The 26,264-nt window shown below is 57.1% G+C and overlaps 1 protein-coding gene across 1 annotated transcript in view; it reads right to left on the reverse strand.

The window, feature by feature from the left end:
- The window catches only part of STK32C (serine/threonine kinase 32C), an 81,828-nt gene that overhangs the window by 11,905 nt on the left and 43,659 nt on the right, over window positions 1-26,264 (reverse strand). The window contains exons 2-4 of the mRNA XM_082673480.1: window positions 24,538-24,593; window positions 2,686-2,837; window positions 556-729 (exon numbers count right to left, since the gene is read on the reverse strand). Of these exons, the coding sequence (XP_082529606.1) occupies window positions 556-729; window positions 2,686-2,837; window positions 24,538-24,593 (382 nt within the window). The remainder of the gene's footprint in view (window positions 1-555; window positions 730-2,685; window positions 2,838-24,537; window positions 24,594-26,264) is intronic.

A 26,264-nucleotide genomic window follows, 5' to 3' on the forward strand; every position in this document is an offset into this window, starting at 1 on the left:
GCCCCAGGCCTCGCCTTCCCAACCTCTCGGCACTCAGTAAACGTTCGGCGCCTGCACCGTGACCAGGTAACAGAATCCCACAGGCAGAGACGCAGAATCACGTCTACTTCACTTTCTACCACGTGGGATTTTGCGTTTTATCCTGTGGATGCAGCTTCATCTTTCGCATTTCATCTGCCTTCAGATGCTAAAATTAGTTTGAATGTTAAATGTTAAAATTAGCTTGCATTTGCCAAAGACATGGCAGATGGGCACAAGGGCACCTGCTGGGCGGGGGCAGGGATACTGCAGTTGAACAGACCAGGTGAAGCCCCCCTCCCCACCCCAGGAAGGCCACCAGCCCTCTGTGCCCAGCCTCAGCTGGGGATGCTCAGACAGGACCCACCCCAGGCGGCCACCTTACGTGCAGCCATGGAGCTGGCCTCAGAGCCAGGCACTGACGGGCCCGGTGCCACACCTGGGGGCAGGGCTGCGGGTGAGGGCAGGGCAGAGCACACAGGAGCCCATCTGGGTCCTGCTGGAGGGCGGCACCCGCCCCGTCAGGTGTGCACACACCTGTGGATGATGTGCTGACTGCGCAGGTAGTCAAGGGCCAGTGCCGTCTCACAAACGTATAGCCTCACGGTGTCCTCAGAGAACTGGACGTTCTGCTGCAAGTGGTAGCGCAGGTCTCCCCCCGGCAGCAGGTCCACCACCATGAACATGTCCTCCTCGTCCTGGAAGGAGTACCTGTGGGCACCGTGGGAGGACCTGGCATGCACACGGCTGGGGGACCAGAGTCACAGCTCCTGCCACACCTGACGAGTCCCCCTGTAAGAGCCCTGGCCCCAAGGCCACCCCCCACCAGGCACCCCCAGGAGAGGGGCCCTGCCCAAGGAGCCACCTGGAGCCAGAGCCCTCAGGAAAGACAGAGAGGCCTGTCCCCATGGGAGGTGCCCAGCTGGGACAGAGATGCCCATGGCTGACTGATGGAGAGTGGAACACAGCACTGTCCCTGGGCCATTTTCCTGATGCCCTGGTTTCCTCTTCTCCAAAAAGGGGATAAAGAGGGTTGTTAAAGAAGAAATTGAGACAGTGAGGAGAAATGCTCAGGTAGGGCTGGGCAAGGGACCAGCTTCTAACAGCCGGCAGCTGTAGTGACTGTGGTGGTGATGGTGGTTGTGGTGGTGATGGCGGTGATGGCGGTGATGGTGGTGATGGTGGTGATGGTGGTGACGGTGGTGATGGTGGTGACAGTAGTGATGGTGGTGATGGTGATGATGGTGATGACGGTGGTGACGGTGGTGATGACGGTGGTGACGGTGGTGATGGTGGTGATGGTGGTGACGGTGGTGATGGTAGTGATAGTGGTGATGACGGTGGTGATGGTGATCATGATGGTGGTGATGGTGGTGACGGTGGTGATGGTGATGATGGTGACGGTGATGACGGTGGTGATGGTGGTGACGGTGGTGATGGTGATGATGGTGACGGTGATGACGGTGGTGACGGTGATGACGGTGGTGATGGTGACGGCGGTGGTGGTGGTGATGGTGGTGACGGTGGTGACAGTGGTGATGGTGGTGGTGGTGACGGTGGTGACGGTGGTGATGTTGAGGATGGTTTTGGGGATGAAGGTGATAAAGAAGAAGACAGTGGTGAGATGATGAAGATGGTGGCAGTAGGAAAACAATGGTTTAAGGACCTCCGTCCACTTTGTAATCTCTTCTGTGAGCTCTCAGATAATCAGCTGGCTCTTGTCTCAAGAGTAAAGTTACAAAGAATTAAGTTTTCATGTCATGTTCCTCCCTCTTCCCCCCAGAAGCCACACTGGTCTCATTCTAGGGGCTCACAGGACTCCAGGGAGAGCGGAAGGGGTTGATCTCACTGCAGGCTCCCCACCCCTCAGCTGGTCTTGGTGCTCAGTTTGTGGAGGAAACTCAGATTTAGGCGCTAAAAGCCTCCCTCCCGGACTTCAGTGCCAGAAACTTCATGTGTCACAGGCATCCTCTGTGGGGAAGTCCAGGCTTCCTGCAGGCCAGGAAGCCCTGCGTCAGTGCCATGTGTGTGTGCGTGTGTGTGTGTGTGTGTGCGTGTGTGTGTGTGTGTGTATGTGTGGACACCTAGTCCGGGCTTCCTGCAGGCCAGGAAGCCCTGTGTCAGTGCCATGTGTGTACGCGCGTGTGTGTGTGTGCGTATGCGTGTGTGCGTGTGTGTGTGTGTGTGTGGACACCTAGTCCGGGCTTCCTGCAGGCCAGGAAGCCCTGCGTTAGTGCCATGTGTGTACGCGCGCGCGTGTGTGTGTGTGTGTGTGCGTGTGTGTGTGTGTGCGCGCGCGTGTGTGTGGACACCTAGTCCAGGCTTCCTGCAGGCCAGGAAGCCCTGTGTTAGTGCCATGTGTGTGTGCGTGTGTGCGTGTGTGTGCGTGCGTGTGTGTGTGTGTGTGTGTGCGTGTGTGTGTGTGGACACCTAGTCCGGGCTTCCTGCAGGCCAGGAAGCCCTGCGTCAGTGCCATGTGTGTGTATGTGTGGACACCTCCCAGGGCACTGCGAGGCGAGGGGAGAGAGAGGGGAGGCGGAGGGGGAGGGTGCCCAGGGCAGGACAAGGCTCCACCCCGCCAGCTCCTGGGAGGCGAGGCAGGGAGAGAGGGGAGGGGAGGGGGAGGGTGCCCGGGGCAGGAGAAGGGCTCCACCCCCACCAGCTCACCACAGGTTCACCAGGAAGACGTGCTCGATCTCCTGCAGGATCTCCAGCTCCCGGAACACATTGCGGACCTCACCCCGCTCAATGCACTGCTGCTTGTTCATGTACTTCATCGCGTACATCTTCTCCGTGTCCCGCTTCTGCACGATGCACACCTGGGGGCAGAGAGCATGTCAGCACCGCTGCCGGGACGCGTACCGCGGCCGTAACAATACTGAAATGACCGGATTTCACGTCCTTGGCGGGAATAAGTCTCTTGTGCAGACTGAAGCCGGGGGGACCCGGCCTGAGAGCACAGATGCCAGGGGTGGCTAGGCCTGCATGGTGCCCGCGCCCCTCACGGGCCGAGACCTGGGCTCCCCCTTCCCAGGGCTTGGGGCAGTGACTGGTTCGGAGGATTGATGGGGCATGAACGAGAGGACCCCCCGCTTGGTGCCCTGCACCCAGGGAGCCCAGAAGCAAGAGCTGCTGCTCCCACCAAGCACAGGCCACCGTCCCCATCACAACAGGGACGCTCTCAGATAGTGGGGCCCTTGCACGGCTCAAATTCCAACCCTCTGAGCAGCGAGCTGCAATGTCAGTAAGCAGTGTTGACACTGCCAACACGGGGCTAACTGCTTGCAGAGAGACCAAGTGCAGAGGGGAGTGAGAAGCACAGAATAGGGAGAAACTCGGCCTGGGGTCCCTCGTGGCCAAGGAGCATCAGTCAGAACCCGGCCAAAGGAAACCAGGGTCAAAGAACAAGATACTGGGCTGCAGAACCAGTGCCACGCCCCCCATTCAAGTGGAGACACCATCCCCCCAAGACAGATAACCCCAAGGCATTTCCCACAGACTTCAGTCTCCAGATCTTCAAGGAGTGACAGCCAGAGACCCGGGGGAAGTGGAAAATCCTGGAGCTCCAGATGGGTTGGGGACTGTCCCAGATGCCTCACCCAAAGGCAGGTGGCCTGGCACTGATCAGACATCTCAACGGGCACCAGATCTTGGGCCAAACCTGCTGGATCCAACCCTTGGGTGAAACCCACGTCCCTCACACAGGAACGCATCTTAGAAACGCAGTGACTTTTCCAAAGATGTTCTTCATCAACTGTATAACACACTTTCAAACCACCTTAACGCCCAACATCCTTATGGACACGGGCAAGTAAGAGCAATGAACTATCACACAGCCACTGGAATAATATTTATAAATACTTTTAATGACGTGTGACGACTTAAAAAACGCCAAGGGAAAAGGTCAAGCTACATTATTTAATGCAAACAGTGTAGAGATGACACACCCGTATCGGCAGAAGCCAGACGTGCTCGGGCAAACAGAGCAGCCCCGCTGGGGCTGGGGGCAGGGCACGCCGAGCCCCTCCCTGGCTTTCGTTCCTGCAGCGTCATCGTGGCGCCATCTGGTGGCAGACGCCCGAGGCCCAGGCGCACCCACGTGGTGAGACAGCCAGAGTCCTGCACACCCACGTCTACCCGCTACAGTGACCCTCACGGGCACAGCTGCGGTTTCGAGGTGACTCCACGCTCAGCCCCGCGCTGCCCACAGGCCGTGTCAGGAGCCCCAAGAGGTAGAGCTCACAGGTGATGCCCACGGGCACAGAGGCGGCATCTTTCATGGCTGAGCTCGGCACACCCCGAGCCCACACTGCCCCACCTCGAACCCAGGGGCACAAACCCCACCAGGGGCTGCGACGGCCACCCAGACGCCCACGAAGCCCTGCCTGAAGCTGCGTCACCTGGGCCGACGCCCCAGGAAGACCCCACCCCGGGGACTGGAGGGGTGGGGCTGGGGCGCCGGCCTGAGACCCACATCGCTTCAGGCCTCCAACGACGCCCACCTGGTCTCGAAGCTGTGAAACCACGCGGCCCCGCCGGCGACAGGGCGCGTTTAGAAGGGAGCCCCGGACTGTGGGTGGGCAAGGGCAGCTCTGATGTCCCCCCAGCTTCTCTCCCCGGCCAGAGGGCCCTGCCTCCCGGGCCTGTCCCACCCCTCAGGCCTATCCACTCCGACTGGCTGGCCGGTGGCCTCTGAACTTGGCTGACCCTCCGTTTCTCCATCTGGCTCGCGAGCTTGTGAGGGGTCAGTGAGGACGGTGGGTAAGAGGCTTCTGCCAACCGGTCGTGGTCAAGGGCAAGTCCAGGCCTTGTGTGCACGAGTCCACCCAGGGCCGTGTTCCCTGATGTGACCAGCTAAACGATGGCCCCCACGGATGTCCACATCCTCGTCCCCAGACTTTGTGGGCATGTGACGTCACCTGCAAAAAGGACGCTGCAGGTATGGTTAAGCTGGTGATGTTGAGGCGGGAGGCGGTCCTGGCAGGTGCAGGCAGCCCTAATCGTAATCACAGGGTCCTCGCGGGGGCGGCAGGGGCAGAGCGGAGACAGAAGAGTGTCTTGCTCGGCTCTGGCCCCACAACAGAACGCCACAGGCTGCGCAGCTCAAACAACAGGTGTTTCTCTCATGTATTCCGTGGAGGCTGGACGTCCGAGGTCAGGGTGCTTCCTGGCTCGCAGGTGGCGCCTCTCACCGTGTCCTCGCGTGGCCTTGCACGGTGACATCGCGTAGAGAGTGAGCCAGCTCTGGCCTCTTGTTCTTACAAGGACTCCATTCCCATCATGGGGCCCCCTCCCTCACGACCTCATCCAACCATCACAAACACCATCTCCCTGGGGGCTGGGCTGCAACGTGGATCTGGGGATCCAGGCCACGCAGAAAGAAACGTGACACCTGGAGGGGCTGCAGCTCTGGGAGGAGGGCTGAGGCAAAGGACGGACTCTCCCCTCCAGCCTCCGAGGGAGCACGGCCCTGCGGGCCCCTTGATCCTAGCCCAGTTAGACTGAGGCCAGGGCTCTGGCCTTCAGAACCAGGAGAATAAACGTGTGCTGTCTTCAGCCACCCCGTGTGTGGTCACTCGTTACAGCAACAATGTAACAAATGCAGCCACTCAGCCCTCAGGTGCCCTGAGGGACCCGGACGAGGGTGGTCACTCGTTACAGCAACAATGTAACAAATGCAGCCACTCAGCCCTCAGGTGCCCTGAGGGACCCGGACGAGGGTGGTCACTCGTTACAGCAACCCCAGGAAACAAATGCAGCCACTCAGCCCTCAGGTGCCCTGAGGGACCCGGACGAGGGTCGGTGTCACTGCCATGGAACCCTGCTTTCCAAGCTGCCAGGGCTGCTCTGGGCCGTAACGGGCAACCTGACACTGAGTACGCCAGGCCCTGTGGGCCAGAGACTGGCCAGGAGAGAAGCCAGGGCAGTGGCCACACTGCAAGGCCCCTAAAGGCCACGGATTTTAGGACAGTGAGCCTTTCTGAATCTTTCCTCTATTTCAGCAAAACGGCCCCCAGGTTGCCCTGGGATGGCCAGAGCACTCTCCCCAGCTGGCTGCCCTGGGCGTTGGGGACGCACACCCAGAACCTTCCAAGCTGCCCGGGGACAGCACGGGCTTGACTTAATGTACGTCCGTGCGTCTCCATGTGCCCGGTCCTGGCCGGAGAATGTCACCCAGAAATGCAGACTGACGAAGGGGAGCCAGAGACCCGGGCCTGGGCGGCTACGTAACTATGTTTGGTAAAGTGCAATGACACCAGTTAAAAGCCTGTCACATCTGCTCTCCAAATGCCTTCTCAGGACTTCTGAGCCTGTGGCAGGGTTGGGGTGAGGCACTAGACTTCTCCTCCACCGCCCCCCAGCCAAAGATCCAAGGGGCCGAGAAGGAAGCGGCCGGCAGGGCCCCAGAGGGGCAGGTGGGCTGCCCCACGGGGGCTCCTGGCCGAGGTCACGGGAGAAGAACCCCAGAGCTCCTGCACATGCCGTGGGGCACATTCCGTGGCTGTCAGCCTGGCTGAGTCCCTTGGGAGCTCTGAAGGCCAGTGCCTGCCCCTGGGGCTGCCCCCAAGCTCCGCACGATTCCATCGCTCAGCAGGAAGAACAGCCCTACCTACCTCAGCTGCAGGGAAAGGCCCTCGAGCCCTTTTAAGTGTGCAACTTCAGCCTTCTTCCCACCCTTGGCCTGGAGCTGGGAGACGGGGCTGATGGGTGCTACCTTTGTAGGCTGCCAATCTGGGCAAGAAAATGGGCTGTTACGCAGACATGGGCCAGAAACACAAGTAAAATTCTGCCACTGCTGAGATGCAAGGCCAACGGCTCCCTCCCAGAGAGCCCTGATGTAGAAACACCACGTCCCAGAATAATATCAGCTCCAGCTCCAGCTGCCAGCCGACTTCTGATCACACAGACCAGCCAGTGCAACGCCACTCGCTCTAGTGGACGCTGCCCCAGGGAGAGGAGCGCCAGCTTCCCGCGGGCTGTGGTGCAGCCCGCCAGCACCTTCATCACCAAGAGGAGCTCAAGGCACCACCACCGAGCCACCTGGCCCGACTTTCCAGATGCAGTGAAATTCCGGAAATGGAAATCCCCGATGGCAGAAGGGGGGGCCATCCGTGGTCTGAGGTTTCTGGATCCAGAGGAAGCTGTTAGAGCTGGTCTTGGCCTCAGCATCACCCGGCCCTGCCTGGTGGGGGGAAACCTGGGCCCGACAGGACAGGAAGGGCCTGTGTGCTGAGGACCACACCGGCCCAAAAAGGGCGGGAGCCCGCTGCAGCTGCATGGGGCTGCCATGCAGGAAGGACAGAAAGAAGCCCAGAAAGGGTGCTGCCGACATCAGTGAAGACGGCCTCAGGACAGTGATTTTTTTCTGAACTTTCTGCATTTTCTAGATCACTTCTTTTTTTTTAAGATTTATTTGTTTACTTAACTTTATTTACTTTTTGGCTGCGTTGCGTCTTCGTTGCTGCACGCAGGCTTTCTCTAGTTATGGTGAGCGGGGGCTACTCTTCGTTGCAGTGCACAGGCTTCTCATTGCGGTGGCTTCTCTTGTTGCACGGGCTCTAGGCACACGGGCTTCATTAGTTGTGGCGCACAGGCTCAGTAGTTGTGCCGCATGGGCTTAGTTGCTCCATGGCATGTGGGATCTTCCCAGACCAGGGCTCAAACCCGTGTCCCCTGCATTGGCAGGCAGATTCTTAACCACTGCGCCACCAGGGAAGTCCCTTCTAGATCACTTTTTTTTTTTTTTTTTCTGTGGTACGCGGGCCTCTCACTGTTGTGGCCTCTCCCGTTGCGGAGCATGGGGTCCGGACACACAGGCTCAGTGGCCATAGCTCACGGGCCCAGCCGCTCCGCGGCATGTGGGATCCTCCTGGACCGGGGCACGAACCCACGTCCCCTGCATCGGCAGGCGGACTCCCAACCACTGTGCCACCAGGGAAGCCTTAGATCACTTTTAACATTATTGTTTTGAAAGCCAGTCGAAATTTTCAAAATGAAAATAAGCGAGGGGGTCCTGGGAGAGCTGACAAGAGCTGCGGGATCGCTGGCCAGAGCCCCTTGCGGGCGGTAGAGATTCCTCCTGGCTCTTCCCTTCCGAATGCAGGCTGGCGGGAGGGAGACACTTGTGAGAGCTGGTCTGCGAACGTGACTCTGGGGGGCGTGGTGTTGGGAGTCCGTGGGTCATCCATGGACATACAGTGCCCAGGAGTGGTCACTGCCGTCCTGTGTCTTGCGTGTCACTTGTCATTCAGAGCCATACGGACCTCTGCCAGCTCCCCCCAGACTGCCTTGTCTGTGCTGCGACATCTCCGCGTAGCCTGTCCAGCAGCACAGCTCAGAGGGTGCTCAGTTCAGGAGAGGCCGAGTTGTCTTTGACCACCTGTGACACGGCGGGCTTTGCTCTTCTGGGCTGACCTTGGGAGAAGCTCTGGATCCTGGTGAGGGCCGCACCTTCTGTGCCCTCTTCCGGGACGCCTCTGTGTCCGTGGTTAAGTCACAAAAGGCTGATTGGTTTTAAGCCATGAAAAGGCTCATTGGTTTATAGTCACATTAAAATAGGTAGCCATTTAAAGACTTAACTTTTATTTACCAAAGATTATCCCAGATCACAAGAACCTGAAAAACATTTGGATTAGTTTCTGTATTTCTGAGAGTTTTAGAGATACTTAATTTATATAAAGGCTTATTTGTCTAGTCCTAGGACTAGACATGACATTCTGTGTCTTCTTTTTCATTTCATCTTCCCATAGGATGAACAAAGAGTGTATTCATAAAAAAGAGGTCATAAAAGGTTTTTCTTTACCTTTTGAGTAATCTGCCTAGAAAACAAAGATGCTGTGTCTTAACCAAACAGTTTCCTGGGCTTTGTGTTGCCTTTATCACATCTTTGATTACTTAGAAAAACGGACTCTTCTCAATATCAAAAGAACTAAATTTTCTTTTTCCTCAAGTGTATGACTTCCTATATTTGCCTTTAAAATCTTTGTCACTTCAGAAACTAACACAACATGGTAAAGCAATCATACTCCAATAAGGATGTAAAAAAAAAATCTTTGTCACTTAGGTTCAATGGCTAAATACGGTTTCATAGTGACCTGCAATCTTATTTAATCGTGTTTTCAACTTTTTGACATTTTTTACAAACTTCCCAAAATCAAATTCAAAATAAAGTCTTTTCGACCTTGAACTAAGTTCGGGATTTTCAAGAGGGCCCCTGGAGAATCTCAAAAGGTTTATTATCTTACCTTATAAAAATAGAGATATTAAACTAATTAGGCATATTTGATATGTTAAATTACATGGGAAATATTGTCAAATTAAAACTGGTGATAAATCTTCTCTACATTTGTATGCTTATATGTTACTTATGTATAAGTGTTTCCAAAGTTATACAAAATGGTTAGAAATTTTTCAGTGTCCTCACTCTCTATATAATCAGTCATAATTCCAAGTATTATCTTAAAATACTATATGCCACAGAAATAACCAAATTTCCACGTCAATTGCATCACTTTTGCAATAAACTCATCAGATCTTTGACCATGGCTACTTTTCAACTTCAGTCATTTACACATAGTTACTGTTTTACTCTGATGCTTTCCTGAAAGCTTTTACAATGAACTTCAGACAAAAGTGCTTCATCTTTAAAAAGTTCACGGAAAGAACTCTGACAAGGAGCCTGGAATACAGGTTTCTGGTAACTAAAACCACACCAATGAACCAGATGAGCCTTTCTAAAATCTAGTGGAAAAACTGATGGGTTCATAAAACTACTAATCCAAGATCAAGGAAAACAAGAATTAATTCCATGGGACTAAATGAACTCATGAAGATGATTATTATTTTTATGACTTTTTGTTTGAAGCATTGTTGGTTTTTTAATGTTCTGTTTTCCAGGCTTAAGAAATTATTTTTCTCTTTCTCTTTAAGCAGTCTGGAAAAGTATACCTTTGTAAAGAGAACTGAGACATTTATCTTTTCCCTGATCCCTGCAAACTTCAGAAACTCTTATTAAATGTCCTGTTTTCATGACAATATAGTTATTTACATATAGGGTCAACAGAATATGTTCTCCTTGTAACAGGATTTAATTTAAAACATTGGTTATGTTACCAGACTTCCACTGGAATGTCATATTTTAAAACGATGTACATGGGATCAAGTGGTTCTAGGTATTTTCACCATAAGAATCTTTGCTGCAAGCAGAGACAACTGATTGGCCATAATACGATTTTGCCATAAAAGATAAAATAATAAAAATAAAACAAAGAGAGACATTTAAAAAGACTTAATGAAACATGAAAATTAATAGCAAAAATTTTTAAGGATTTTATTGTAAAAAATAAAAATGCAAGAAAGATCTGAATACATTTAACATGTGTGTAGATTCATGATTATAGTTGTATTTGGGTATAGCTTAGAAAAAGCAATGAAACTTCCTTTCTTAAAAGTCGACCGACCATTAAGGATTCAAGATTTAATGTTGGATGTAAATTCTTTACGATATAAAAAAATCTGCTTTCTCTCTGGATTTCCCTGGAAGTAAAATGAACAGACAAGGGACGCTGCTGTTTTGTATCAATATACGGATGTACATAACTAGTAGGACATATCTGGGCTACACGGAAACGTTCCATCACACGCTCAGCCCTTGTATTTCTCCAAATCATCTCGGCCAGATTCTGTGCCAAACACCAAAATTCTGTCTACATCACGTTCTCCACCATCAAACAGCAAAAAGGTTTCACCACTTTCAAGAAATGTATTCTCATCAGGAATCACGTAATCCTTTCTTTCTAGGGAACAGGAGGAGGCTGAGTCTCCTTTCTCTGCCAACTTCCAACACTGCCTATGATACATTTGGGAAAGATGGCGTGAGACACTGTACCTAAATTAGCTACGGGATTGGTAATTAATGCTCTCCAAGACTGTTGTGAATTACTAGCCACCTCTTTGACATCTGCTGTAGTTTGGGAAACTTGGTTTTGACGGGTGGCAGGGATGGCTGTGCCCACGAAGAATTTGCCGACTGACATGTTATTTTCAAGTGTAGTTTGCAATCTGGCTTTTACGGCATTCAAACCCAACTGTCAAACCAAACTGTCAACCAGTTATTTTATCTTTTACGGCCAATTAGATGTGCAGGGAAACTGCTTGGGACAAAGATGTTTACAGCGAAAACACCTGACACTCGAATCAGGTTTGACCGCAGACTAAGGTGGACCCTGTGGAGCAAAGCTTGTGGAGCCCGGGAGGTTGTGGCCTAGCGCCTGGCTTATGGGCTCATGTCCTCACGAGTGGGTAAAGGTCACTTCTTAGCAGGTCCAGGGATCTCAGGATGTCTGGGGACATCGAGAAGAGAGGAGCGCACCCAAAGTCACGGGTACCGAAGGTACAGCCTGGTGACAAGTTGCTGGCTTGGCTTCTTAGCCTCGAGAGGCTTTTAAAAGTCGAATCTGGAATTCCTTATAAAAGTTCCAGCAAAGCAGACTTAAAAGACCTACATGTTCAATCTACTCTTGCTGCACTGATATCAATAATCAGGCCAAGTTTAATGAAACCAGACTGATTTTGCAAACAAACTAATCTTCCATTATCTCTATTAAGAATGGGGGGGCTTCCCTGGTGGCGCAGTGGTTGAGAGTCCGCCTGCCGATGCAGGGGACACGGGTTCGTGCCCCGGTCCAGGAAGATCCCACATGCCGCGGAGCGGCTGGGCCCGTGAGCCGTGGCCGCTGAGCCTGCACGTCCGGAGCCTGTGCTCCGCAACAGGAGAGGCCACAGCAGTGAGAGGCCCGCATACCGCAAAAAATTAGTAATAATAAAATAATAAATAAATAAATAAATGAATGGGGGTGATTGTAGGGACAGAACTCCGTTTCAGTAACAGTACAGCACACACTGTGGGGTGTCCAATGGCCACGTCTCTTTGTCAGCAATTAACATTTCCAATTTCTCTCCTACCCTTCTGACCTGGAATCACGAGAAATGAAAACTTCCCCTACAAGCTGAAGCTTGACGACTTAGTATAAACTTCAGAGAAATCACACAGGTCACACGTGGACCATCCCCCTGGTGCTGCCTGGGGGCTGCTCAGAGCTCACCCAACGCCATGGCCACGTCCCAACTGCAGCCCAGGAAAAGCAGCGGAACTGCCACCAGCTGCCCTTGCCCCCCCCCCATTCCAGGGAGGCACAGAGACCACCCTCCTGGAAGTGCCCGCGGCTGACCACCCTCTGGACTCAGGCCCGGCTGGACAGTTGGCTTTTCCTTTGTTTCCACAGAAGTACCTCCCATTAAATGCTGATCGCTCAGACCATGCAAAGGCCTCACTTCGGCGCGAAGGCCCTCCAACGCCGCCTCCTAAAATGAGACACGACTGCTTAACTAAACTGACCTGTTCTCAGGACTGAGAAACTGGTTCACTGAGACATGCAGCAGTTCACAGCTGTGACTCTTCCCGACGGGGGGTGTTGGGGGGAATCAGGGCGGTGGGACACGCCCTGAAAGGTGCACTCTGGCCACGATCGCCTCCAGCCAACGACCCTCACAGAGCAGCAGGGCAATGGGCACCTGCACGCCCCTTTCCCTCTGCAACCAGGGAATCACCCCACGTGGACGATCTTATCCTCAGTCCAGGCCGAGAGAATTCTGTGCAAGCAGGCCTTGCTGAAGCATGTTTTCTCCTCCTTCGGCCTCCCACGGACTCTAGTTACCTTTCCACGTCGCCGCTTTGTCCGACCCACAGCACAGAAACATTCAGGTTTTGCCTCCTCTGGGTCTTCATTTCCTCACAAGGGCTCCAGCGTCATCCAAAACTTACGTTAAACAATGTGTATGCTTTTGAATGTGAACTTACATTAACTGTACGCTTTTCTCCCGTTCCTCTGCTTTACGTCACTTTAATTCTCAGGTCTAGCTGAAAACTCTAGGGGAGGAGAGGGGAAACCCGGCCTCCCCTCCAGCCCCAGGAGGGGCCAGCCCGCGGCCACCTCCATTCCAGAGCACGGGAGAACACACCTCTGTTGTCTGAGGCCGCCCCGTTGTGGTGCTTTGTCACGGCCGTGAGAACATCCTGCTTCCTGCCAGTGTCCGTGACCACGCCTGCGGGCACTGGCCCGCCCGGCTCCCACTGGCCTCCCCCAGGCACCCTCCCGCCTCCCTGTCCAGGCGGCCCCAGTCCAGCGCACACCCTGAGCTCCTTCACCACCCTGTCCCACCCAGGCCAGGGGGCGCCAGCGCGGCCCCAGCGGCCCAGACCCGCCCCCGGAGGCCCACGGCCGCCGGGCACATTCACGTTTGTTTGAGCCGGTGCTGGGCTTCCCCTTAGAGTCAGTGGCATCCGAACGCTCTCTGGAGGGGCAGCCGAAAAGGGCTTTAGGCCCCCAGCGGCCCAGCTGGAAGAGGCCGAGTGGGCCCGGCCCCTGCGGGCTCCGCAGAGCCCCCGACGGGAGAGGCTCCAATCAGAGGCCGTTTAAAGCGCTGGGGTTTGGTGCAGAGGGACCCCGGCCGCAGCTCACACAGAGCAGCGAAGGGCCAGAAAGCCTCTGGCATTTTATGAGCAGCCTCCAAGGCTGAGAGCATCGGTCCCATGAAACCATTTCCTCAAATGGAACTGGTCTCGGCTTCTGAGCTGCGTCCTCCCATAATCGACTTAAGACAGACTAAGAAGAAATGGAATTAGATCTAAGCATGAAAAGGAGTAAAGTCTGTAGATCCCAGGGCACCAGGGCAGCCCCGGGCTTTCCGTGTGACATGCCACTGGCCGCAGCAGCGCCTCCAAGGCCTGGAATAGTTGGGGACGAATGGCGGGGGGTAATTTTCATTTTTATTGAACGCTGTTTACACGCTTGGCAGATTTTTTTTCCTGGAGCTGACAAGTTGGTCACATAATTCATAGGGAAAGACAATCAAGTAAAAATAGCCAAGAAGAAAACTTTAAAAGAACAGCCAGGCAGGGACGTGAGCCCTGATCAGGTGTCAGAGCACGTTACATACACCTTCCGTGATAACGTGCGGTCCTACAGTGGAACAGGCAGGCAGGCCAAGGGGCGGGAGGGAAAATCCAGAAATAGACCCAACGGCGTAAGGATACTTAGTACATAACAAAGGATACTTAGTACATAACAAAGGCGGCGTCTCAAATTTATGGACAAAATAGACTTTTTATGAAAAATGGCGTTGGGATAACCGAACAGCTACATAAGAAAAGATGTAACGTGATCCATTCGTGACACTTTACAAGGCAGAATAAATTCCAAATGCGTAAGAGGTTTAACATGATTAGGGAAACACAGACATGCTGAAGGAAACAGGATGGGGTCCTCTACAGCTAGAAGGGGGGACGCATCCCTGTGGTCCCAAACCTGAAAGCAACAAGGAAGAAGACCAACAAACACGACTACACACAAGGAAAAACCCACAGAAACAAAGGTGAAGACAAATAATAAACGGGGAAAATATCTGCAACTCACTGAGAAATAAAAGGTTAAGATCACTAATATAATGAGGCTTTAAAAATTAAAAAGACCATCAGCCCAGAAGAAAAAGGGACAAAGGATGTGAAAATGGTCTTCGAACATTTTAAAAAGATGCTCAACCTTGCCTGTCATAAAAGAAATGTGAGATGCCATTTCTCACCTGTCGGGCTGGTGGAGGCCCAGCCCTGGCAGCAGCCCTGGGCAGGGGCCCAGGGGCGCGTGAGCCCCACGGATGGCTGGCGTGTCTGGCGGCATCACACGTGCATCGATCCTGCATCCCACACAGCCCGCTTCTAGGAACCAACCGGAAGACGCGCCGGGTCACGCGTGAGGCCTGATACCCGCGGCCCCGCCTGTGGCCGCAAAGCTAGGAAGCAGCCTGACACTCACCAGGAGCACATGCGGTAGCAGGACAACGGGCCCCTACGTGCCCACGTCCCAACCCCTGGACGCTGCGGACGTGCCACCTCATGTGGCTAAGGGGACCCTGCCGATGGGGGTACGTGAAGGAGGGTGAGATGTAGGGGTTGCTCTGCATGGTCCAGGTGGGCCCAGAGTAACCACCGGGCCCTTCGAAGGGACAGAGGAGGTGGCAGGGGGGAGGTCAGAGAAGAGGTGACAAAGGAGCGGAGCTCTCAGGAAGGCAGGGCCACAAGCCCAGGAACGTGGCGCCTCTGGAAGCTGGAAAAGGCGGGACACGGGTGCTCCCCCGAACCTGCAGGAGGGCCCCGCCCTGCCCCACTGCAACTCCAGCCCAGGGCTGACCAGTCTCAGACTTCTGACTCCACGACTGTCAGGTGGCACGTTTGTGTTGCTGCAGCCATGGGAGCTCGTCAGCATGCCCACCCCGTGGCAGGCTGTGCGGCTGCAAAGGGCAGGGAGCGGGGTGGTTCTGAACGAGAGCATGCCTTCCAGAAACACCGTCAAGTCAGAAGCAAAGCATAGAGAGCGTGTGAACAGCAGGCGACCGGGCACTTAAGAAGCAGGCCATGCGGATATAGTGAAAAGAAACCAATGGAAACAGAAACCAAGCTTTTCCAAAAGGGATATTCAGGGAGGGAGGGAGACGCAGAGGGAGGAGATATGGGGATATATGTATGTGTATAGCTGATTCACTTTGTTATAAAGCAGAAACTAACACACCATTGTAAAGCAATTATACTCCAATAAACATGTTAGAAAAACAAAGGGATATTTGTAGGAGGAAGGCGGAAACAGGACAGAAGGAACAGCAGTGGAGGCTATACTTTGTCTTACAGATTTTAACCTGACATCATGCAAGTATCTTACATAATCATTAAATTTAACATAAAAGGTAATCTCTAAGAAATGAAAGCAAAGTAAAAACATAACATTAATTGCACACCCAGGCCTCCGCCCCCCTGGGCTCTCAGGCAGGCTGACCTGGGCCTTTGGTCCCACGGGGACAGGTTGTCAGCTCAGTCCAGGAAACATTCTCCAGACCCGGTGCCTGCATCTGAGCCTCGGCGGAGACCCCATCCCACCCGAGGGCGCCACCCCACCCCCCCTCACAATCACAGCTAAAGCTCTACTATTAAAATACCACAAGGCACCATTTGATCAAGCAATCCACCGCTGGGTACGCACCCAGGAGAATTAAAAGCAGGGACCCAAACAGGTGTTCGTACACCCGGGTTCACAGCAGCCCGATTCACACTCACCTAAAGACGGAAAGAATCCAATCCATCAGTGGATGAGCAGAGAAGCAAAATGTGCCCGTCCACGTAATGGAATGCTATTCGGCCTCTAAAGGAAGGAGATTCTGACACAGGCTACAACATGGATGAACCTGGAGGACATCAAGCTAAATGAGTTAAGCCAGTGACAATGTGGGATTCCACTTACATACGATACCTAGATTAGCTGGATTCATAGAGATAGAAAGTAGATTGGAGGTTACCAGGGGCTCAGGGAGCGGGTAGGGAGTTAGTGTTTAATGGGGACAGAGTTTCTGTTTGGGACGATGAGAAAGTTCCCGAGGTGATGATGGCTGTACACCAGTGTGAATGTACCTAATGCCACTGAATTGTATGCTTAAAAGTGGTAAATTTTATGTTATGTGTATTTTACTCTAATTTTTTTTAAAAAGTTAATATCAAGCCAACGTATGTCCCAACTAATGGAGTCAAGAAACACCATTGCTCGAAGGTCTGGGGGCGGGGCTCTCTGACAATGGAGACAAATCCATGACATCTGCTTGGGCTGCAGCCATGGACTGGCCCTGCCCTGAGTGGGCAGTGGGCAGGGGTGGGCAGAGAGGGCGGGCGGCAGGCCGGCTTGCCTTCAACGATGCTGCCCACGGCCCCCCGAGACCACCTGTGTGGTCGCAGTCGAGGGTGTGATGGGAACACGGAGGCTGGGCCGAACGTCCGGGGCACAGCACGCAGGCACAGGCTTCTGAGATCCAGAGCCCAGATCGGTGCCTGGACATCTCAGGAGAAGGGGCTTCGAGCCTGGTCAGGGAGCTGGACGGTGATGGCAAGGGCCAGAGCACAGCCCTCGCCGCCAGCGTAAACACCAGGATCACAGGGCCGAGGACGGGCTGCAGGCAAAGCTGTCTCCAGCAGCCCCGGTGGAGGCTGTGGACAGCCAGGTTCGAGTCCCAGAACCCGACACCTCCACACCCTCGGCCACAGCTGCCCTCTCCTCACGGCGTTTCCACCATAAGGGATGCACGGAACCCCAGGCAGCTCCTCCTGGGTTAACTCAGCAAGATGTCACAGCAGCACTCGGGAGGGCTGATCACTTGCCACCCGCCGAGGTGTTGCCATAGCAATTGCAAGCAAAGGCTTCTCACTCAGATGGCAGCGGGGGGAGGCTGGGCAAGGTGGCGTCACTGGGGTGCCCTGAGAACAGGGTCCGGGAAAAGAGGCAAGGCCGGGGGCCCCCAGGACGGTACTTGTCCCCCCTGCAACCACTCTCTTGCTCTCCCACCCACCCCATCCTCCAGGTCCACCCGAGGGTCCGGGGGGCAGGAGACTCCTCGGATGGCTGGGATCATCTTACTTCTTTCCCCACAAACTGGAGAAACACAAAGCCATGGGCCTGGGCTCTGGCCACTTCATCCCCTGAGGTTGGTGCCTTCCTTCCCTCCCCAAATAATCACCCAACCAGCCCTCCTTCTGCAGGAGCAAGGGGCCGGGGATGAGCATCTCACCCCCAGGTTGGGCCCAGGTGACCAGAAAAGGGTCCCTGGGCCTCACAGCTGGAGAATAGCCCCCATCCCTGCCCTATTTCACAGCGAGTGTCCTGACTCGGAACCCACGGCCTCCTGACAGGCCTGGGCTGGGGGAGGGCAGAGGGTGGCCAGGCCCTCCTACCCCAACATTGACTGGGGCAGGCACCCCAGAAGCAGCCCCTGTGTCAGTTCCAGCCCAGCCTTTGTGCAGATGCAGAGAGAGGAAAAAGGGGCACCGTGGGTGTGGGGTATGCAGAGCAGTGGGTGAGAGGAGGCCTGGCCAGTGAGGGCAGGACCCCACCCAGAGTCGAGAAAAGGCCCCGGGAGCCAGAGGGGCTGGAATGCAGGACGGAGCCCTGGACGCCCCCGCTCATACGCCGAGTCCCGCCCACTGTGCAGAGCTCTGCATCCAGGGCCAGGGCCTCTGGGACTCGCCAAGGGATGCCCCGCCCCCACTCCCAGGAGCCAGCCTTTCCTCCGGCAGGGCTGTGCCCATCAGATGCCTCGACACTCACTTCCTGATGCTGCCCGGTCTGGCTGGCTGCCCACTGTTAGGGGGCTCTGCAGACCCCAGTCGAGAGTGGAGACCCACCTCTGCCCCACGGACAGCATCATGGGAGCACATTTAGCCCCCAACGCCCCTGGTTAAGGCAGGAGGGGGCCTCACTATTCCTGGCAGGGATGAGCCACAGCCGGCAAAGCCAGGCCACCACCCTCCGCGCACACCCGGAACCACCCACCTCCTCAGCAGCTGAGGGCAGGCAGAGGGCAGTGGGGGTGGAGGGGGTGCAGCGGGCCGGGGCACAGAAGCCACCGTTCCCAGTACACTGGAAATAAAGCTGGAAAATAAAACATATTCACAGTAACACAGAAGATAATACACAACAGCTGAACATAAAACAACTAGAAGAACTAGAAGAACTAGAAGCACCGTAAGAACAATAAATACTAAACACGGCCAAGTGTGAAGGATCCGGGGGGAGGACAGCCACTCCCCTCCCATTTCATCTTGAAATGCAATTCCCACTCAAACTTCAGGGAGTTTACTTTCGATCTTGACGGAACGCATTTGAAAGCTCAATCGGAAAAATAAATACACGAGAGCAGCTGACGTTCTGGAGGATCATGGGCCGGGCGCTGTGACGCTCTGAAGGCTTTCGGGGGTTAGAACGGAACGGAGTCCCTGAGTCAGGGCAGAGGCCGCAGAGAGCCAAGGACAGGCAGCAGTTCCCCCTGAGGACAGACAGATGGACGGATGGACAGAGCAGCTGAGCTCGCCAACTGAAAAATGGTAAATTCCAGAGGGAGTGAAGTTCTTTCCCCAAACAGAATATTTTCTTTGTTCTGAGTGTAAAAGTAGTAATGATCGTTGTAAACAAAGGCCAGTGTGAGACAATGTTCCAGGTGGGCGCGGGCAGACGCGATGCCTCCCGAGAACCCAGGGAGGACGCACGGGGCCTGCGGGCCAGAGGAGGAGGGAGGCCAGGCTGGCAGGAAAGGAAGGAGGGAGGGGGAAGAGATGGGGAGGGTGGGTGGGCAGCGATGAAGCACAGGTGTCATCAGAGCAGCTCCCGGGCAAGTTCCATCTGGAGAGACGGGACATTTGATTCTCACCTCTAGCCCACCGCCCCACCGCCGGGAAGAAGGTGGGGAAGCCACAGGCGTTCCCTCTAAAAGTAGAAACACACCTTCCGTGTCCTCAGGTAACCAGAGCCCTAGGGAGAGTCCAGCCTTTCGGGAGGAGCCGTGTGGCCAGAGAAGGGCCAAGTGACACTGCCCACTTCCACAGCAGACCGGGGCCCAGCCCCAGGGGTCAGCGTGGTCCCGGAAGTTGCCGCCACCCTGTGCACACGTGCGCCCCCTCAACAGAGCCTGTCCCGAGGGGCCCCGGGGGCTGCGCCCCTGCACTGGGCTGCAAACACCACTGATCAGGAGGGTCAGGGGCTCGGAGCAAACGCCCATCGACAGGTCCTGCAGTAATCCTGTGACAGTGCAGCGTGGAGCTGGAATTCAATTTCCTGTGCAAATCAAACCTGGCTGGCAGTGCTGGCGGGGAGGCCCCACTGCGCGCGCGCACACACACACACGCGCACACACACGGGGGGGGGTGGATGGTGGCGTTTGAGGGCTAGGCCATCACCAACACCCACAAAATATAGGCCGATCTTCTCCAAGTCTTAATTATTCCACCGAAACGATCTGCCTTGGAATAAACTGCAGCCACGTCGTCCAGCTGGACAGAACTTCGGGAGACCCCAGCTGAGGCGGGAGCTCGTGCCCATCACACCTGAAAAGCACCCTCATTCCCAGGAGCCGCTGAGTACAGGCCCCGGGCTGGGCAGCTGGAGGCCGGGGGAGCCGGAAGGACTGCCTGGGACCTTCCAGTTCCTTTGAGGGCCCCAGACAAGGAGGCAGAGCCTTGCTCCCCAGGCCCCCTCCCCAGCAGGGGCCCCATAAGTCCCGGGCGCCAGGGACCCGTGGCCATGCACGTGGAGGGCAGGGCAGCCCCGAGCCGAGGGGCCCAGAAGGCAGCCACACGCCAGGCTCACCTGGGCCGCAGCCGGGGAGACAGGTGCCCAGGAGGGGGACGCACACCCCAGGGTGGCCCCAGGAAAGGTCAAAGCAAGGGTGCCACAGCCCACAGGTTGGGCCCCAGGGCAGGCGGTGAGGCCACAGCTGGAGGAGTCAGGGGCGGGGAGGTGGTCCTGCCCTCCGCCCAGGGGGGCCCGCTGCCCGTGCACAGTCCCCACGTGGCCCCGGGGAAGCCCAGGACTCTGCTCCAGGCCCCGCTGGGCACTCACTGCACGCCGAGGGGCCGCTGAGCTCCATGAGAGCCGTGTCCGTGTCAGCTCAGGGCCCAGGGCTGGGGGCTTCTCAGAGCCCAGGATTGAAGGGAAGCAGGGGCTGTGAACGGGGCGGGTAGGGCCTCAACCCCGGCGGACCCACAGCTGGCAGGAGGGGGCAGGGGCGTGTGTGGGAGAAAGAAACTTGAGGGCGGCCTGTGTGGATGTAACAATGCAGGGCAGCCCTGCCTCACCCTGAGGGTGGGCTCCTTTCAAGGAAGTTTCTAGGGCACAAGGAGGGCCTGCCTTGGGGTGGGGCAGGAGACGCCCCAGCACAGGATGCTTATGAGGGCCCCCCTGACCACGGGACACTTCAGTCCTGTGGCTGGAGCCGCCCTGGTGTTCATGAACTGAGCAGAGACTAAGCCATGAGCAATTGCAGAGGAACAGGCCTCTGGGAGTTTGGTTCTTAATGAGCCAGACCCGGAACCTGGGGCAGAGGCAGGCAGGACCCCACAGGCCAGCCCCAGCGGGTAGGCGGGCTGTGCGCTGGAGGCGGCAGAGGTGGCGGTCTGGGACCTATAGCTTGGTCCACAGGGCTGGTGCCCCCAACACTGACCCAGGAGCTGGTCTGAGGTTCCCCAGGGCAGCCTCGGGCCTGGGGCAGGGAGGGAAGTAGAGAAGGGGGCAGGGAGCGGGGTCGGAGCTGGGGAGGAAGGGAAAGGGGAGGAGGAGAGGCTGGCTGGGAAGGGCCCCCAAAGGCAAAGGTCTGAGCCCGGAGCCCCACCCGCCGGGCTCCCCACTCCACGCACCCCTGTGAATGAACCCGGTCTTCGACCCCCGCCAGCCGCTGCTTCTGCTGGGAAAAGACTCAGCTATGCCAGCAAATGCTCTGTGCAGGCAGGGGCAGTGAGGTCAAGGTAGGGACTGCCCAGCTCCAGGGACTGCAGCGCCCCGGGGCCCCTGCCCACCCTCTGCTTGTAACGGATCGCTGTGGAGCCCTATAGCCCGCGCCCCGACTACAGTGAGTGGGGCAGGGCAGGAGCACGTGGTCACACCAGCCAATCAGAGGGCTGCCCCGGGCCATCTCAGGCCAGGGCGGGAGGACAGCAGCCCTCGTCTCTCTGGCCGTGGAGCTCAGAGGTCATCCAGAGCTGAGCCGGAGAGAGAGGGCCCGGGTGGGCAGAGACCATGAGCCCTGGCAGGAGCCCAGCCCAGCTCAGCTGCCTCGGGGGCCTTCCCCACCCTGCTGACATTAGCTCTTATCTGTCACCCCTTTCCGCTCTCTTGAATTAAGCGTGTGTCACCTGCAGTCTGAGATTCCGGGTACGACACACAACGCCTGGCCGAGGGCTGCCACGAGCATCGCGGTGGAGGTCCACAGTCCCACTACACCTGCCCCTCCCCCAAGGAGGTCCGCCGCCAGGGGCTCACATCTGCACAGACACGGCCGGGGGAAGCCTCGCAGCTGCCAGCGCCGTGTGGGCACGGGCACGGGGGCGGCGGGAAGTGTCCTGTCAGTAGTATCACTCCGGCCTGGCCTCTGCTCTGAGGATGGTCCCAGCCTCCTCGCGGGGTCAGCTGGCCATGACGTCCCCAAAGGCTGGCGGACAGAGCCCAGTCCACCCCCAGGCTAGTGGGGGCTGTGTTCTCCCCACTCATGGCTGCTGGGCCGGACCACCACCAGCTTCCGCTCTGCCTTGGAGAACAAAGCTCTCTACGCTGGGATACGATTTCTCCAAGAACTGGGAACTTGGGAGGGGCTGGGGGGTGTTAGCTGGGTGCAGGGTTTCATTTCACAGGTTGGAGACGGCGGGGTGACGGCTGCACGACAGTGGGGATGTTCTTAATGCCACTGAGCTGTGCAGTTAAACATGGTTCAGATGGTACCTTCCAAGTGCTGTGTAATTTACCACCGTAAAAAACTGGAAACAAACCAAACACAACATCCAGTCTTGTGTCCAAGGCCCACATGCAGCCAATCTGGGTAATCCATTCCCGGAGCCACTGCCCTGAAGGGTGGAGCCACCTTGCTGGGGGCAGACGGGTCACGTCACACACACCGACCACTGTGCCTCTGTGCATGGGGGGCGGGGGGCGCTGAACATTCACACCCACTTGGCCGAGGGGGCTTCCCCAGCAGTTCGTAAAGCCGGTCTTCACTGGGCGTCCGGGCATGGTGGAGCCAGCGCACACCCTCTGAAATAAGGCCACGTGTAAACAGGTGCGCACGCGGGTGTGCACGTGGCCCCGCCGTGCACGCTGGAGCTGGCTCAGCTCCTCACTCTCTCTCCTCATGGGGTCCCCGCCAAGCCACCGAGAGCAGCGGAAGGACCAGAGCCCACATTCCAGACACATAACTGCACCTGGCACCGGCAACCGTGGCCCAGAGACCCCTGGAGGCCTAACTAGGGAGCAGGAAGCAGCCCTCCAATTACACTGTAACCTGCGTCTGAAGATACAACCCTGGAAGTACCCCACACTTCCTCCTGTCACCCCACTCTGAGAGCCCCATTCCTGGGACCCTGTGGCCAGCTAGATTTTCAGAGCCGAGAACGGTCGGAGGAGCCAGAATCCTGGGGTCCTGCAGACACTGCAGAGCGGGCGGGCTGCCCAGCTGCGCACCTGAAGGGAGGACAAGCCCCTCGCAGGGGTGCAGGGGGCCCAGCCTGGGGGGCGATGGGGGTGGGGACAGGGCAATGCACTGCCCACCCCAGTCAGTCTTCGCCCCAAGAGCTTCCCTCCCCGGCCCATGTTCCAGTCATCTGTATGACACCCACGTCTCCCTGTATAAGCCATCCTTCCCAAACCCAGTCTCGGCTGGTGTCCTCCCCCCCGGGGGGGGCACCTTCCCCTAAGCCCCACCCTGCCTGCCCCCCTCGCCTCCCACACGCCGGTGCTCCCGTGGGAGAAGCCAGGTGGCGGAGACTGTCTCAGGCGCCACCAGCGTCTGACAAGCTCACCGACCAAGGACCTCATCTTTGGATCGACCATCTTTGCACAATCAACAAAAGGCCCAGGTCCATCAGTCACCTCCTGACTCCGAGAGGCGTTAAAAATGCTCTCTCCCTAATGCACACAGCATTTCAATGGATTTGTGCAAAGGGGCTAATCTGCTCTGGCTATAATTACCCCAGGCCTGGTAACCTAAGGCAGCACTCGCTGTGATACAATGAGATGGAGATAATTAACAGCATTCAAATACCCTGGTAGCCTGCGCTGGCAGCACAGCAATCCCTTTAAAACGCGTACAGGGCTCACAGAGACGGCGTCCGGACAGCTGTGTGGGGCGTGGGGGCGCAAAGGCCTCATCTGTCAAGCCCTCTGAGCTGAAAAGAAACTGTCCATTCAGAAGGGATTCACTGCAACAGGCCTGGCAAGGCAGAGTCCCGGGAGCTAATTTTAACCTTTGCAGAGCGCTCCTTAAGCCTCTTTGAGTTGTAATTACCCCCCATCTCTAGGCAGGACAAGGCGACAAGCAGGAAGTCAGATCTGGCCAAGAGAAACCGAAGCAAAGTGGAGAATGGGCTCCGGGGGTCTCTCTGCAGAAGTGCAGCGTGGCCGCCCACCCTGGGTCCTGCCCCTGCCTGACCTGGAGGAATGGGCACAGGCGAAGCCTGGCCTCTGGGCTCCAGCCGCAGCAATGGTGTCCGAGCGTCGCTGTCGCTCCAGACACCAGGCATCAGCTAAACCAGGAGCGGCTTCTGTGTGAAACGCTTCCCTCTCAGACCTCGAGCCGGCTCTGTCCCTGAGGAAAGCTGTTCTGCTGCAACATGGGCCTTGGTACGGAGAGTGAGGGTGTCAGGGTCTCGGCCCTGGAAGAGCCCGGGGGCCGCGCCATCTGCACCCTCAGCTCCTGGCCGAGCTACTAGACCCCCAAAGACCTGGGCTAAGAAACCCCAGCAGCGGTGAGCGCGGCCGGCAGTCCACCCCGCGGCCCCAGCATCACCGGCCTGCTCGGCCGGAAGCACACCCACACCCTCCACCCATAGACCCAGATGGGGCCGGCCTCGCTCACACCCTTGTCCAGCCTCGGCCCCCTGCCGGCTGGCCTTACCTTGCCGAAGCTGCCCTTCCCAATGGCACGGAGAATCTGGAAGTGGTCCAAGTTCACTGCAGAGAGAACAGAGGGATGCCAGGTGAGGTGGCAGAAAGGCCCTGTGCCTGCCACGAGCCCCCCCGCTGGAGCAGTCCCCGAGTGCCCCTACGCTGCGGGAAGCCCCCCACACTGCAGGGCGCCCCTGCAGCCCTTCAGCGGCCCACCTCCCCCAGGGCCTGGCGCTGCAGGGCGGGCCCGAGCCGAGGCAGAGGGGGGCTCCTGGGGGCTGTGCAGCCCCTCTTGCCGGACTCACTGTGGGGTGAGGCCAGGCCACACTGCCCACACATGGGACACGAACAGACAGGGCAGCTCAGCTCAGCCCCAGGCACCCTGCAGCCCCCCAGTGAAAGCGGCCCCCAACCCGCAAAGACCCATAAATAAGTGGCCCGCCCTCTGAGTCTCGGCGGGGGGCTGTGCCCTGTGGGCATCTCTGGACCAGCTTGAGGGGAGCCTGCAAGGGCCCCGGGATGGATAATGGGGCCGTCCACAGCCTGAGCGAAACCACTCGACGCCTTATTTCTACCGACTTTCTTCACAGAATCAGATAACGAGCCCCACCCCAAGGAAACTGCAGCTCTTCTAACTGTCACAGCCCTGCTGAAGGACGCTCCCGCCGCCGTGCACCAGCCTGCCAGCGTGAAGCCCTGCGGAGGGGAGGGGGCGTGGACAGCTTTCCGGGGCTCCCACTTCTGTTTCCAACCTGACGCGCTCTCTGCAAACACACCACGGGGGTTCACGACGTCCACGCAGGTTTCCCCTCATACTGCTCGGGGGATCGGGTCTCTACCCAGGCCCGGGCCAGCCTGGCCTGTGTGCCCGCAGGTCTGTGCCCCCCAGGTCTCAAACCCCCAGGTCTGTGCCCCCAAGGTCTCTACCCCCCAGGTCTGTGCCCCCCAGGTCTCAAACCCCCAGGTCTGTGCCCCCGGGTCTGTGCCCCCCGGTCTGTGCCCCCAAGGTCTCTACCCCCCAGGTCTCTGCCCCCCAGGTCTCTGCCCCCCAGGTCTCTACCCCCCAGGTCTGTGCCCCCCAGGTCTCTACCCCCCAGGTCTGTGCCCCCCGGTCTGTGCCCCCCAGGTCTCTACCCCCCAGGTCTGTGCCCCCCAGGTCTCAAACCCCCCAGCTCTGTGCCCCCGGGTCTGTGCCCCCCACATCTATGCCCCCAGGTCCATGTGCCCCCCAGGTCCATGTGCCCCCAGGTCCATGTGCCCCCCAGGTCTCTACCCCCCATGTTTGTGCCCCCCAAGGTCAGTGCACCCCCAGGTCTGTGCCCCTAGGTCTATGTCCCCAGTCTGTGCCCCCCAGGTCAATGCTCCCCAGGTCTCTACCCACCAGGTCTCGCCCAGGTCTGTGCCCCCCGGTCTGTGCCCCCTAGGTCTCTACCCCCCAGGTCAATGCTCCCCAGGTCTCTACCCACCAGGTCTCGCCCAGGTCTGTGCCCCCAGGTCCATGCGCCCCCAGGTCTGTGACCCACCAGCTGTCTGGGGTGGTGACCAGGTGTGGGAGGCTGGAGACACACGGGTCCATGGGGCACAGACCTGGAGGGCACGGTCCGTGAAGAGGCCGCCCCAGGCTGCCCCCGCCTCCCTGTCCCCAGCGCCCACCCAGCTCAGAGGTTCCCTCCTGAAGCCGCTCCGATACTCAGGCACCGTGGCCTCTGTCCGTGCGGCTCTGTGCTCCCCACTGCA

Source organism: Grampus griseus, assembly GCF_964374135.1.
Source record: "Grampus griseus genome assembly, chromosome: 16".
In the NCBI taxonomy this organism is placed as follows: Eukaryota; Metazoa; Chordata; class Mammalia; order Artiodactyla; family Delphinidae; genus Grampus; species Grampus griseus.